Source organism: Syzygium oleosum, unplaced genomic scaffold, assembly GCF_021117445.2.
Source record: "Syzygium oleosum isolate NSW1041296 unplaced genomic scaffold, Sole_v2.1 Sole_v2.01, whole genome shotgun sequence".
NCBI lineage: Eukaryota > Viridiplantae > Streptophyta > Magnoliopsida > Myrtales > Myrtaceae > Syzygium > Syzygium oleosum.
Genome location: NW_026607485.1, coordinates 33,631,313 through 33,646,885, shown reverse-complemented (window position 1 = coordinate 33,646,885; position 15,573 = coordinate 33,631,313). Strand labels below are relative to the sequence as shown.

At 40.2% G+C, this 15,573-nt stretch overlaps 1 protein-coding gene across 1 annotated transcript; it reads left to right on the top strand.

Annotated features, from left to right (window-relative positions):
- The first annotated feature begins 12,311 nt into the window (after positions 1-12,311).
- LOC115680468 (WAT1-related protein At1g09380-like) lies at positions 12,312-15,349 on the top strand. Its single transcript, XM_030604279.2, has 7 exons — positions 12,312-12,490; positions 13,731-13,793; positions 14,006-14,122; positions 14,218-14,467; positions 14,601-14,759; positions 14,884-15,035; positions 15,166-15,349. The coding sequence occupies exons 1-7, from the start codon at positions 12,312-12,314 to the stop codon at positions 15,347-15,349; spliced, it is 1,104 nt and encodes a 367-aa protein (XP_030460139.1).
- The last annotated feature ends 224 nt before the right edge of the window (positions 15,350-15,573 follow it).

Sequence of the window (15,573 nt, the reverse complement as noted above, 5' to 3'; positions counted from 1 at the left end):
CGAGCTGGAGGATTTGATTTTGTAGTTGGAGTTTTTTGGGGGGGTGTTTGGCTATAGGCGCCGAGTTATTCCGGGATACGGATAGGATAGTCCTAGGATAGTCCTATCCCAAGAAACGGAAACGCGTGTCCTATACAATAGCCTGACACTAGTCGACCGTAGTTACCGGAGCGGCGGTTGCTCGTCCGTGTTCCTCTCAGGCATCCTATCAAACAGCTCCCGCGCTTCACGGGGCCTGCTGTTCTGGAAATACCCGGCAATGACCGCGTTCCATGACGCGATAGGCTTGTGTGAAGCATGTGGTCGAACACCCTCCTCCGCGCATTATCAATACGTCCTGGACGCAAAAGGCGGGCGATGTGGTTAATGCTGGAGATTGCTGCATGAGTACAGAAAGCACGACGTGGGACCATTACAAACTTCGTCCTATACGATGTTGTATTGGTACATTGTCTATTGCATGTCGCGTATTGTATTGGTACACATTAAGCAGGTTCTCTCTCTATGTATTGAACTTGATTGATTTGCCGTCGTTATCGAGGTGGGCAATTGAAGAGGTGAATTGTTGAGCTTTGATGGACCATATAAACATTATGGGCGGCAATAATAATAATTCCAACCTCTTCTGTTGCCTCATCAACTTGGATTGCCTCCAATTATGTATATTGGGTTATGTGTTTTGTCAAAACATAAAAGAAGTGCTTTGTTGATATTATAAGAAATACTTCTATGTTGCCATGTTCTTCTTCTTTTCTTTTGATAGAAGAAATAAACTCCTTATAAAGTATGACAACAACCCTTAAAATCATAAGACTACATACATACGAGCATACCTTTCTTGAGTATCTTCTCAAAGGCCAATGAAGTGTAAGCCTTTATAGACAGCTAATATTGAATGGGTGGCCAAAAGAAAGTAATAGAAAGTGGTAATCAGTCCCATCGAATAATATTATAGACAAGCTAGTAATAAGGTAGTAGAGCCCAAGATTTTGCGGAGTCAGGGTTGGGGACCTTCCATCTCCTAGGGGTTTCTTGCTTGCTCTTCCTCTATGCCCTTCGACCACAGAATGGAATAGAGCCCGGCAATGATAAACACGACCCCCACCAATCTGGAATTCCAGAGGAAACAAAGAATATGTCAATGGAACTTCGTATTACAGATCACCTATCGCATTTCAAATATCCTTAACCTAAACTAACTTCGCTGTCAAATGGATACGAACGTACCGACGTGTAGTTTCTCGTGAAAGAGTCCCCAGCTCAGGAGGGTCGACATGAGGAGCATCAGAGGGCTGAAGACGGAGGTATAGAGCGCGCCTTTTTTACTTCTGCACCGGGTCATGATGCTGAATATGAGCGCATAGCACACAACGCCCTAGAATTGAATAACCGTCAGCATTACCTTTATACAAAACATTTCGCACACTTTCGATGCTCGAAGAGCCACAATAAGGCTACTGTACTGTTTGTTAAAGTTTATTCAATGATCAGGATACATACCGAATAGATAGCTGCGATGAGCCGAATCCCATATCTCAGTGACCAGGCAGCAAGCTCGCCCAGCAAAGGCGAGGCCGACCTTGCCGTCGTGATGGCGAGAGAGGCCCAGGCGACGGCAAGGTCAACCCATCTTCCAAGCGACACATGTAAGAATAATGTGGCCCACATGATGTTATAAATTAATGGTTTAATAAATATTTAAGTGCTAAAACGTATTGGCTATGAAAAATAAATGAAAATATGTAATTCTATTAAGAAGTTAGAGTTCCTCCGAAGAGGTGCGACTCTTATGAAATGAGATATGCTTTAATGGAAGGCACCACATGAAGGGGTATATATAAATAGAGTCTGGTCCTCTCTCCATCCACGATAACGCAAGAAAAAAACATTGTATTTTCTTATCCTCCATTGATAAGATACATTAAGCGAAAAGTGGGTTAAGGGAGAGAAATTAGATTTCTTCGTTTCTTCCATTTTCTGCAACAATTATCTTCAAGGGAAACTCTATGGATAAAGGTACGTCTTCATCCCTCTTATTGTGAAATTCATAAAGATCTAAGATCCTAGATTTCATAAATTTTCCGCATAAAAGGATTACGATATCACTTACAGTTGGTATCAGAGCGAGGTTTAAGATCTCATGATTTTTCGATTATGGTTTCTGGGTTTGGATTTGCCAAACGATGTTGGCCTTTTTGTTATTTGCCAAAGTGGTTGAAATGATTTCTTGTTCCGATTCATTTCGTCGAATCTTGGACCTGTGTGATGGCGCCGGCGTGGTCTCCAAAACCCACTTGTTAATTTGGTCAGAGATGGGCTATTGGAAGAGACCCCGATGACGGAAAGCGCGGTAGAACGGGGAACAAAAAAAAAAAAGTGAAAGGGCGTGATGAAGAAGGCGCGTGGCCTCCACGTGCATGCTGCAGTTGCTTGCTACGCGTGGGTCCACGCGTTGACGCGCATAGTGAAGGAGAGGCGCGTGCCACGCACGCACCCGCGCTGCGGATGTAGGCGCGTGCACTGCACGCACCCACGGGGCAGTCACCGGCACGCGCCTTCTCTCCCCTCCGCTAATTACGTTTCTGTCCCTTATGTGTTTATTTACGATTCTGCCCTTGACCGAGTAATTTACCATTTTGCCACTTGCTGTTGAATTTATGGTTCTACCCCCTATCGATTCTGATTTTGCAATTTTGCCCTTACGCATTAATTTACGGTTTTACCCTCAGCATGCAATTTGGTAAATGTTTGTGAATGAAACAATTATAGTGTTTTACAATTTCAAGAATTCAATTATGAATGGTTTGTTAGTCACCAAAGTGGCCGAACCATAATGTCTTGAATTTTTGAAATTGTATAATGTTTCTTTCAATTACCCATGATTAATTCATGCTATGATTGGAATTGATATATTACATATCCTTATTGGTGTCATGGGTATATTGCAGTTCATTTATTATAAGGACTTAGGGATTGACCCAAAGGTAAATCAATTTCTTATAATTCATGAACATAATAGTTGGTAATTAATATGTCTTGTTAAATTTGTTTGTATATCCAAATATATCAAATAAATTTTAATGGGGTGTATTTATAATTACCAAATAAAAGTTATTAGCATCATTGTGGTTTATTGTATGTTTGTATATTATAGGATCACCCAAAGGAGAAGTATGATATATATGTAATGTTTAATTTGAATATGATAATGTGATATTCTCAAAGCATTAATGTATGAGTATATTCTTGTATATTTGCAGTATTTGTACTTGTTTCTCTTCATTCGCATGCTTCGTCTATTCCTTTATTCAATAGAATGAGTTTCCCTGATTGGAGTGAACAAGTCCAATTTCACCTAGGTGTCTTGGATCTTGATTTAGCACTTTAAATTGAGAAACCGGCTACTATTACTGATGAGAGCAACGATAATGAAAAGTCTTTCCATAAAGCTTGGGAAAGATCGAACAGATTAAGCTTAATGTTTATGCGAATGACAGTTGCAAACAACTTAAAGACAACTCTTCCCAAAACTGACAATGCTAAGGAATTTATGAAATTTGTGGAAAAGCGTTCTCAAACTGCTAATAAGTCAGTAGCTGGTACATTGATGAGTACTTTGACCATCATGAAATATGATGGTTCACGTATCATGCATGAACATGTACTAGAGATGATAAACTTAGCGGCAAAATTAAGGACTTTGGGAATGAACGTGGATGAGTACTTTTTAGTACAGTTCATACTTAATTCCTTGCCTCATGAACAATATGGGCCATTTCAAATGAATTACAACACTATAAAGGACAGGTGGAATGTAAATGAATTGGCCAGTATGCTTGTTCAAGAGGAAATAAGGATAAAGAATCAAAAGGCTCATTCTGTTCATCTCTTAAGTCATCAAGAAGCTGAGAAAAATTCCAAGAGGAAAGGTGGAAAGAGCAAAAAGAAAGGTTTACACAAACTGAATGACTCTTCTAAGGCTTCTCAAATCCACAAGAAGGAACACAATTTTATTAAGTATCACTTTTGTAATAAAATTGGACACTTGAAGAAAGATTGTCTGAAGTGTAAAGCTGGGTTCAAAAAGAAAGGTAAGCCTTTGTGCTTTAGTATGTTTTGAATCAAACTTTACTGAAGTTCCTCATAATACTTGGTGGATTGATTATGGTGCCACCACTCATGTTTCAAATACGATGCAGGGATTTCTTTCGATCCAAACCATAAAGCCAAATGAGAATTATGTGCTCACGGGGAATAGAAACAAAGCTCTAGTTGAAGGCATTGGCACTTATCGTTTGATCTTAGATAATGGGCATTATTTGGATTTGTTTCGAACCCTTTATGTACCTACTTGTTCCCGCAATTTAGTTTCTTTGCCAAGACTTGATGTAGCGGGATTCTCTTTTAAATTTGGTTGTGGATCTTTCAGTTTATATAAGAATAATAATCTTATTGGAACTGAAATTTTATGTGATGGTCTCTACAAGTTTAAACTTGATAATGCTTTTGCTGAGACCTTAATGACCTTGCATCATAATGTTGGCACTAAACGCAGTTTAGTGGATGAGAATTCTGCTTACTTGTGGTATAAACGTTTGGGTCACATATCCAAAGAAACAATGCAAAGATTAGTGAAGAATGAAATTTCTTCCAAATTTGGATTTTACTGATCTTGGAGTGTGTATTGATTGTATTAAGGGTAAACAAACAAAACACACTAAGAAAGGTGCCACAAGAAGCACAGAGCTTCTTAAAATTATACACACTGATATATGTTGTCCTTTTGATATGCCATCTTTTGGTAAAGAAAGTTATTTTATCACATTTATTGATGATTTTTCACGTTATGGTTATATTTATCTATTACATGATAAATCTCAATCAGTGAATGCACTTGAGGTGTATATTAAAGATGTTGAAAGGCAATTAGATAAAAAGGTGAAAATACTACGATCGGATAGAGGTGGTGAATATTATGAAAAGTATAATGAATCAGGACAATGTCCAGGTCCATTTGCTAAATTCCTAAAAAGACATGGTATTTGTGCTCAATACACAATGCCAGGTACAGTACAACAAAATAGTATAGCAGAAAGACGTAATCGTACTTTAATAGAAATGGTTAGGAGTATGATGAGTTATTCATCTCTACCCTTATCATTGTGGATGCATGCGTTAAAGACTTCTATGTATTTATTAAATAGGATTCCTAGTAAGGCAGTTCCAAAGACTTCCTTTGAACTGTGGACGGGAAGGAAACCTAGTTTACGACACCTGCATGTTTGGGGTTGTCCAGCAGAAGTAAGAAGTTACAATCCACATGAAAAGAAATTGGATTTAAGAACAACGAGTGGTTACTTCATTGGTTATGCAGAGAAATTCAAAGGGTATAGATTTTACTTTTATAATCATAGTACAAGAATTGTTGAATCTGGAAATGCCAAGTTCATTGAAAATGTTGACATTAGTAGGAGTGAAAGAATGCGTGATATTTGCATTCAAGAAGTTAGGTTGGAAGTTCCTCTACCCAAAACTTTTAAAGTTGTTCATGATATTATAGCTCAACCCAACAATAATCAAGAACAACAAATTAATGATCAAAGACTCCATAATGAAAATGTCAATATTGAACCTACAGTAGTTGAGCCACAAGAAATAGCTTTAAGAAGATCTCAAAGAGAAAGGAGGCCGGCTATTTCTAATGACTACGTTGTTTATCTACAGTAATCAGAAATTAACTTAAGAATTGGTAATGATCCAGGTTCATTTTCACAAGCCATGGAATGTGATGATTCTACCAAATGGTTCAATGCCATGGAAGAAGAGTTAAAATCTATGGAGCAAAATCAAGTTTGGAATCTCGTTGAATTGCCTGAAGGATGCAAAAAGGTCGGGTGTAAATGAGTCTTTAAGACCAAGCGCGAGTCAAAAGGTAATATCGAACGATATAAGGAAGTCTTTGGATTGTAAATGAGAATCATTATGGCTTTGGTGGCTCATTACAATTTAGAGTTACATCAAATGAATGTTAAAACTGTGGCATCCTCATTTTTGTCAGCTTATTTAACAAGTAAAATCGAATACAGACGGCGGAATTTTGGACGTTCGTAGTAGAATTGGAAAACCTATCAATTTTAGAAATTCGAACGTCATCACGATGTTGTTTGCTTTTATTTTATAAATTATTGGGTGGGTCTCAATTCTTTAAATTCAGACATCAATTATCATGCATCTTATACTTTTGCCACGACTTCTTTGATGGGTGCACCTAAACTTTAATTTCCATTTTCTATCGACAAAGCCTCCCAATTATTTTTCTTTTAATTTCTCTTCTGCTCACCCACATTTTCTTCTGATTTCTTTTCTTCCCGTTGTTTCTTTCTTTTCCTTCGTCCCTGCCAAGTGGCTGGGGTGTTGCACCACGTGGCAACCTTTTCTTCCACCTCCTTCAGCGCAACATGCAAGAGGAACTCCTTCCTTCCTCTTCTTTTGACATTTTTCTTCCTTCTGCGTGAATTTCGCCCGACACTCCCGAAGCTCTCGGTCGTTGAACTCTGGTCATCACGGCTTTGCTGGACAGGAGTGAATGCTGATGACCTTCTCTTCCCGTTCGTGAGCTTTAGAGGCCGGACCGGGAACCAGAACAGCCTCGTTCTTCTCTTTTTCGGTCTGATCTGCTCGGCGCCAAGTCCTTCCACTAGAGGCAAGTGAACTTCTGTAATTTTATACTAACCGTTAACCGCTTGCATGTCGAAATAGGGTCCCGGATAGGTGTAGGGAATGCTGTGTTGCTGCTTGAGTTATTGATGGTTATAGTGTCTTGTAGTTGGCGTTGCCACAACAGGAAGGAGTCACGATTTTAATTGGTGATTCATGGACCGTAAGCGGGTTGGTGAGGAAATGGATGATGAGATTTGTGGTTCAGAGAACAACTTTCTGCTGGATTTGGTTGTAGATAAGTCGAATGCTGAGTGAGATGCTGTTGGATGCATTGTAGTGCTCGGGTGGATGGTGTTGCGAAGAGAAGAAAGCTACGAACTCGGCTCATGAGTTTTGGACCGTAAGCGAATTGGTTGGGATGCAAATGATGAAGTTCCTTACTCAGGGAACAAGAATTTTGGTGGATGTGGTTGTAAACAATCTGAACGGGAGTAAGACATTGTTGGGCGGAACCACGAAATTGCCGTGCGAGAGGGAAAAATGGAACCGCGAAGGAGAAGGGGTGCTAGGTTGGTGCTCGAGCTGATTTTTCGGATAGTCAGTGAGGCTGTGTGTATCATAGTCTGTAAATTTATAAACATATTGAAGCTCGTGTGGACATGGATGAGATAGGACACAAAAACGGTGTGGGAGGACGGTCGTAAGCTCATGGTGCCGTTTGTTGTAGCCGCGGTAGAGAGGGGAACAGGGCTGTGAGATTGGCGATCTGATGGCAGCAAGTTTATTGTGTGGCTTGATGTGGTTGCGGTAGAGAGGGTCACGAGCTTAGTGATTCGGTTGGACCGTGAGTTTAACTAGATGATTGGGAATTCATGGATTGTTTAGTAGAGTGATGAGCTAGGTTCAGTGGTGAGATATGTTCGGTATATTAGTTTTATGCTTGTTTCCTAATGAACTCGTGGAACGTTTCGTTAGAATTGTATTCGGTAAGTGGTAAGTCTAAGTCAGACAAACCAAGTGACATTGAGAAAATATTGATTGTCGTTGACAGTCTGTGTAATGAATGGGAAGAATTTTTGTGTTTGTGCTTGCTTGGTTAAGATACAATTGAATACCGTCGGTTAGTGAACTGACAAATGCCCCGAGGAGCCGTAGGGAATGCGGGATGCCGTGGTCCGTGGAACTACGATGCCTGGGAGGATTCTGCCCCGGATGCCTCGGAAGTTTGATCGGGATGCCGTGGTCAGTGGATCACGAAGCCTGCGAGGCCGTTGAGATTTACGGCGTACACCACGGCAGACTGGAGGGCGCACCGGATCCTGCCAGATGGGAGTTTTCCTCCTTGTGTGACCGGCAAGTGCACCAGGCATGTAACTTGGAGTTGAGAATTAAAGTATAAGTGAAAAGATGAATTGTGTGTGTTCATATGTCTTGAAAGATTGCATGTGATATTGAATTATATCATGATACTCATGATTGAGGTCAGTTCTTCTAGCGATTGATAGTCTGGTTGAAATGTTGAACGTAGTTTACGTATGCATGACCTGATTCGTATTGCTTGGTGAGTTATTCGTTTAGTATAGCGTGATTGATATTTCATTGCTGAGCTATCACTCACTCTTGTGGATATTACAATTTTTTTTTTCAGATTAGTAAATATGAGCTTTCCCCCACCTGCTGTTCTTGTCACCTTTTTTGGCTCTCCTATTGAATTCGAGGGCCGACTCATCCCATTCAACGACCTGGAGTTCCCAATAGTCCGACTGGTCCGATATGAGGCTACCTTATGGGTGGATGTGGGACTACCCAACCACAAGGTGCCCATCAGGCTGGTTTCGGTCTTCATTGACATTGGCGGCAATTTAGTGGGACCACTCAGATATCCGGTGAATGGTGATGGTGGCAGCAACGGAGGTAACTGAAGGGGCAAGCGTGGCTGAGCAGGTCGGCGGGAGTTGACGGTGGGAACCATTTTTGAGGCATGACTAGTCAGTTTTTGTGGGGTATAGAGTCATGCTAGTTGGGTGACACCTTTTGACTTATGTTATAGGCAAGACGAGTAAGTGATCCGTTAGGACATAGTTTAGGGATAGAATCCCAAGTCGATCTTCGCCCTATACATCACCCAACGTTATAAATAAAGAAAGACGAGTTTCCTAGAAAGCGTTGTCATTCCTATATTTACTATTTCTGTACTAATCAATCAAATAGCTTGGATTGAATGGGCATTAGATAGGGTACAAATGGTTAAAAATTTAGTTAACAGGTATTTGTACTACGCAAATGATTCGGATGAGTATTAAGGAAAGAAGGTCTTGTCAGGATTGATATAATAAGAAGTTTAGGCTTGATTAGTTTCTATGGAAATTTATCTTATATTAAAACCATGTTATAAATGCTGAACTAAAAAGAATAATAATTTCCGCTGGGATATTAACAAAATAAATTTAGTAAGTGATGTGAATAGTATTAGTAAGGGGCAAGCCTAGGATGTTACAAAAACTGCCTTTCTTAATGGGAATTTAGAGGAAGAAGTTTATATGGACCAACCCAAAGGCTTTTCAGTTAAAGGAAAGGAACACATGGTGTGTAAGTTAAAGAAGTCAATATATGGACCTAAACAAGCTTCCCGACAATGGTATCTTAAGTTTAATGATACCATAACTTCTTTTGGATTTAAGAAAAACACTGTTGATCGGTATATATACATGAAGGTCAGTGGGAGCAAGTTTATTTTTCTAGTTTTGTATGTTGATGACCTTTTGCTTGCTACTAATGATCTTGGTTTGTTACATGAAACCAAGAAATTTATATCAAAAATTTTTGAAATGAAAGATATGGGAGAGGCAACGTATGTGATAGGAATAGAAATATTCCGTGATAGATCACAAGGATTGTTAGGGTTGTCTCAGAAAGCCTATATTGATAAAATTTTAGAGAGATTTAATATGGATAAATGTTCAGCAGGAGCAGTTCCAATTCAGAAAGGTGACAAATTTGGTCTTATGCAATGTTCGAAAAGTGAATTGGAACAAGAACAAATGAAAAGTATTCCATATGCACCTGTTGTCGGAAGCTTAATGTATGCACAAACTTGCACCAGACCAGACATTAGTTTTGTTGTCAGAATGCTGGGCAGATATCAAAGTAACCCAAGATTAGATCATTGGAAAGCTGCAAAGAAAGTTCTCAGATACTTGCAAGGAACGAAGAATCACATGCTCACTTATAAAAGATCTGATCATCTTAAGGTGATTGGATATTCAGATTCAAACTTAGCCGGATGTACTGATACAAGAAAATAAACTTTTGGTTACTTGTATCTTTTGGCTAGAGGCGCAATTTCATGGAAAAGTGCAAAGCAGTCAGTTATTGCTATATCTACTATGGAGGCTGAGTTTGTGGCATGCTTTGAGGCCACTATTCATGGGTTATGGCTGCGAAACTTTATGTCAGGGCTTATGATTGTCGATAATATTGCCAGACCGCTGAAAATTTATTGTGATAACTTTGCAGCAGTTTTCTTCTCTAAGAATGACAAGTACGCCAAGGGTGCTAAACATATGGAGATTAAATACTTGTATGTTAAAGAAGAAGTTCAGAAACAAAGAATGTCAATTGAGCACATTAGCACCAACCTTATGATTGCAGATCTCTTAACAAAAGGACTGCCGCCTAAAATATTTAAAGAACATGTTGAAAGGATGGGTATTATTGGATGTCATTAATGATTAAATTATGAGTGCATTAAGTTTATTTATTTGACACTATGAGCTCAATTATGTGTTTCTGATTCCTGTTTTCTATTTGGTATACGTGATGGAAATAGATGAATGTGTATGACGTCTCTAGAGACATTATGGTTGGACCATTACGATACTTCTCATTTGTGGATCATATTAAGTAAAGAGCTATAGTTGTAGTACATGGAAGGGACTATGGCGCGTTTGTTCAAGAAAGCCCCTTCCCAAAATTATGGTTGGCGACCATTACTTTCGAACCAAATGCCAAATCATTTTTATACTTCCCAAACTAACCTCACTGTGGACTCAGGCAAGGGCCGCGGCGGTCCGAGGCGCGCCCAGCGACGGCCGCGGTTAGCGACGCGGCGGCCGCTGGGGTACCCGCGCTCGGCCGGGTCGCGACCCAGCGGCCGTCGGCCGGGCGCGACCCGGGGTCCGGCGGGTCGCGCGACCAGCGCCGCGGCGGGTCGCGCGACCCAGCGCGGGCTGGGTCGCGCGACCCGCGGCCGCGCGGATCGCGGCAGGGGTATAGCCTCGTCGCCGAGGTCGGCGTCCTCGCCGGGTCGCTTGCGACGGCGACGGCCCTTTCGCCGGAGCGTAGCCCTTCTCCGGAAGGGTATTTTGCCTTTTTAAAAAACCCTCAAAGCCCATTTGTAAAAAAATTAACCAAACACCACTTGGGTCAAAATAGCTTTGCAAATGAGTTTTTACCAAACGCCATTTGCATTTTTCCTAAAGGGCTTCCACCCAAAGGCATTTGCATTCCCAAAGTAGCATTCCAAATGCTGTACCAAACGCACCCTATGTCGATTAATGGCATACAATCGCTATGACTCGCATTAGTTTCTTTATTTAACTGTGATCATTATGACATAGCCAATTTAAGAAAAGTTTTAGCATAATGTTATTGTGCACATTATGGTCTTTATTAAACCATGAAAGGAAGGTCATATGGGCCAAGCGGGAGAATGTAAGAATAATGTGGCTCACATGATGTTATGAATAATGGTTTAATAAATATTTAAGTGCTAAAACATATTGGCTATGAAAAATAGATGAAAATGTGTAATTCTATTGAGAAGTTACAGTTCCTCCGAAGAGGTGCGACTCTTATGAAGTGGGATATGCTTTGATGGAAGGCACCAGTTAAAGAGGTATATATAAATAGAGTTTGGTCCTCTCTCCACCCACGATAATGCAAGAAAAGAACGTTATATTTTTTTATCCTCCATCGATAAGATACATTAAGCGAAAAGTGGGTTAAGGGAGAGAAATCAGATTTCTTTGTTTCTTCCGTTTTCTGCAACAATTATCTTCAAGGGAAACGCTATGGATAAAGGTATGTCTTCATCCCTTTTATTGTGAAAATCATGAAGATCTAATATCCTAGATTTCATAAATTTTCCGCATAAACGGATTACGTTATCACTTACAACACATTCATTTCAAATGCAATTCTGGGTCTCTCCCCTTTTGCCATTTTAGCAAAGCGGTTTGGTCGCTTGAATGCTTCTAAATGCAAATGCAAGCCACAGAGAACAAGAAGAAGAAAGAAGAAGCCAAAACCAAAGAATAGCCCATAACTGAAAGCCATAATGTCACTTGAATTTCGCAATCTGGCAACCCTTGTCCCATGCATGCCGACAGGTGTTGCAATACATCCCTCCTTTTGTCTCCCTATGTCTGACATTCATTTACTGTGGAACCATCTCTTTCTTTGTTCATGAAACTTAAGAGCTACCTTTCTGTTGATTTTGCATCTCTGTCTGTCTCTCTCTTCTTCGTATTGAAGGTCTCTCTCACGTCTATCTTTCCATCCATCTCTCTCTCTCTCTCTGATCTCTATAATCAGTCCAGAGAAGATCAAGATAGCCCGCGAGAGAGACACAGAGAGATAACATAAAAGAAATGGCAAATTTTGATCTGATGCCATTCTTGGCCATGGTGATCGTGCAAGTGGGATACGCAGGAATGAGCTTCATATCGAAGCTGGCCATGGACGACGGAATGAACCCTTTTGTGCTCATCACCTATCGCCAAATCATTGCCACCGTTGCGACCGCCCCTTTCGCTTTCTTCTTGGAGAGGTATACAATTAAAATTACCAAGCAACTCCATTTCGATGATCGTCAACTCGAATGGCTTTCTCTAGGGGGAAGATAAAGGACTCGGGTTTGTGTGAAAAATGATGTTCTTTTCATTCCTTTTTTACATGACTGCGTGCTGCATTGCTTTTCGGGTGATGATGGTTAGTCAACTTTGGTTGGGGATAACGATTAGGGTTCATTGGTCATGCATGTTTCTTGGTTCACAAGAACTATCATGTGATGTGAGGTTAGGCACGCTCTCTGGATTGAGTTTTAACTTCTGCTCAAGCTTGATCACAGCATAGATGAGAGCTTTGAGTGAGGTCAAAACCACAAGCAAAGCGAAGCTAAGAGGCTGTAGCATGAGGTCATTTAAGGAGCAGTGAAGGAGTTCTTGACCCATTTTATTTTTTGTTTGGCCAAGATTGCTGACTTGTTGAAACGGCTAATTAAGGTGGCCATGCATGGGTGCCACGTCGCATCGCACTTTAGGGGAGGGGTAGGTGTGGGACTCGCGTTCTAAATAACGTGCGACAAAAACAGTTATGATGCAAAAAATGTAAATTACTTTTTTATGTCTATTTGAAACAGAAAATTGTCTCTTACAACGAATTGTAGATTTCTTATACTTGAAAACCAATAATGTAAAATTGAAATGATTATAGATTTCCTAGATTTGGCAACTAATATACCAATGGAGACCATCTAACCTTGTGAAAATTTTGTTCACCACTTATGCATAAGTGGTTTGTCTTGGTAATGAAGCACCCAATTGGACAAACTCACCCGAATCAAATCTCTAAGGGCTTAGGCAATCTATCTTTTTTTCAAAAAAGGGTTTTCTCAAAATTAAAAAAATGGTGTTCACTTACTCGAGTTTCATTTTAAATATGTTATGTAACATCATTAAGAAATGAAATAAACGGGTGCATATATTGGAGGAAAAATGGACTAACAAAGTGAATATCTGAAAATAGAAAAATCGAAGAATTTCTCCTGGACCAGATGCATGTGTATATGTTAGGCTTCTTTCCTTAAACAAAAGAGTTGCGAAAGTAGCAATATGGCTTTATCGTAGAATTAGTGCTACCAGGAGAGACATATCCAGGTTTTTTCAATACATAAGAAGTTTCTCTTCTTTGGCAAATTGAATACATGAGTACCCTTACACTGATTATCATACCATAGTTGAATTTTGACTTCGAGGTTATTTATTATTCTTAATTATTTTCCATCGCAGGAAGACAAGACCGAAGATTACAGTGCCAATCCTGTTCCATATTTTTTTAAGTTCCCTTACTGGGTAAGTAAGCCTCCATCTCTCGATCTTGCATTGATTTGGAATTAATTAGGTTGTTGCCATTCTATTCTCAGTCGTATGCTAGGAATCACAAATGCAAATCCAGAAAAACAATGTTTTGATGCACATAAAATTATGCTCTTCTCCGCACCTTAAGAATCGAAAGAAAAAAAGAAAGATTTTCATGGAATTGATAGTTGAACCAAATTGTGCAGGGCTTTCATGAGCCAAGTTTTCTTTTTTCTTGGCCTGGACAATTCGAGTCCCATAATCACAGGAGCAATGACCAATACCCTCCCCGCCATGACATTTGTGTTCGCCCTGATCTTCAAGTACTGTATATTTTCATCCTTAATCTATTTGTTTGAACCCGTTAGAAACTACTAAGCAAAATGCAATTGCATAATCAATGAATGTTTTTGGATAGACAAGAATCATTCAGTATCAAGACAAAGGCGGGGCGAGCGAAAGTGGTTGGAACATTGCTATGCGTGGGTGGAGCGATGCTGCTCTCGTTTTACCATGGGCACACCATTGCAGGTAGTAACTCTGGTATTAATTGGAACTATGCAGAGAAAATGACAGATAAACGCTCAACCCATAAAAGCCACTCCATCTTGGGACCTTGCCTTCTCTTTTGTAGCTCTTCTAGCTGGGCTCTTTGGTTCATCATCCAAGTAAATGAAACATTTCCTTTTCTTGCTTTTACAATTATTTTCTATATCTCTCTTTTGTGGGGACAAACTTATATCGAAGAGGAAGTTTGAGAGTTCACTTCAATCTCCTGATGCTTGTTTGTAACAAATTCAGGCGAAATTGAGCCCTACATTTCCAGCTCCTTACACTACCACAACACTAATGTGTCTCATGGCTAGCATCGAATGTTCAATCGTTGGTGCTGCTACTGAATGCAATGCTGTTGCCTGGTCTTTGAGATCCATGATCCGGCTCATCACAGTTTTCTATGCGGTACATATCCTAGACTTTAATGAACTTCAACAAATAGTAGAGTTGGCTTATTGTGGCTCTTGGTGCATCAATAGTATGGGAAATGTTTTGCACAAAGGTAGGGTTGATGGTTTTTCAATTTCAGGGTATTGTGAGTTCAGCGCTCGTGTTCTGCATTATGTCCTGGTGTGTCCACAGAAAAGGCCCGCTCTATACCTCCGTCTTTAGCCCTTTGTTGCTCGTCATGTCGACCCTCCTGAGCTGGGCACTTCTTGGCGAGAAACTATATGTTGGAACGTACGTATCCGTTTTATGGTAATGTTAGGTTAAGATATATAAAATGTGAAGCTGCACAATTTTTGAGGACCGTCTACAAATTGGCAATGATGCATTCACCGAGATTTCAGTGTTTCCTTTTGAATTTCAGATTGGTAGGGGCTGTGCTCGTCATTGTCGGGCTCTACCTTGTTTTGTGGGGCAAGGGCAAGGAAGCAGAGCGAGCAAGAATCACTAATGAGGTGGAAGCAGCAGCCGAGTACTGCGAGAAAGAAGACTCAGAGTTGCAGCTTCAACCTCACGCAAACTGCAAAAGTCGGCAGTATCCAAATTGATGCTCATGAGTTGCTTAAATGACAATTCGATCCTATTCGAGTTCTTGGGTCGTGTATTCCCCAAATTCCATTCGATTGTACATGTTGACACCTCAAGAATTAGATCTCCAGGCAATAATCGGAGAGCGGTCCTTCATTGGAAGCCATTTACTTGAAAGACACCCGTTTGAGATCTCTCATCTCTGTGCATAATTAGCAGGATATCAAATTGTATTACATTATGC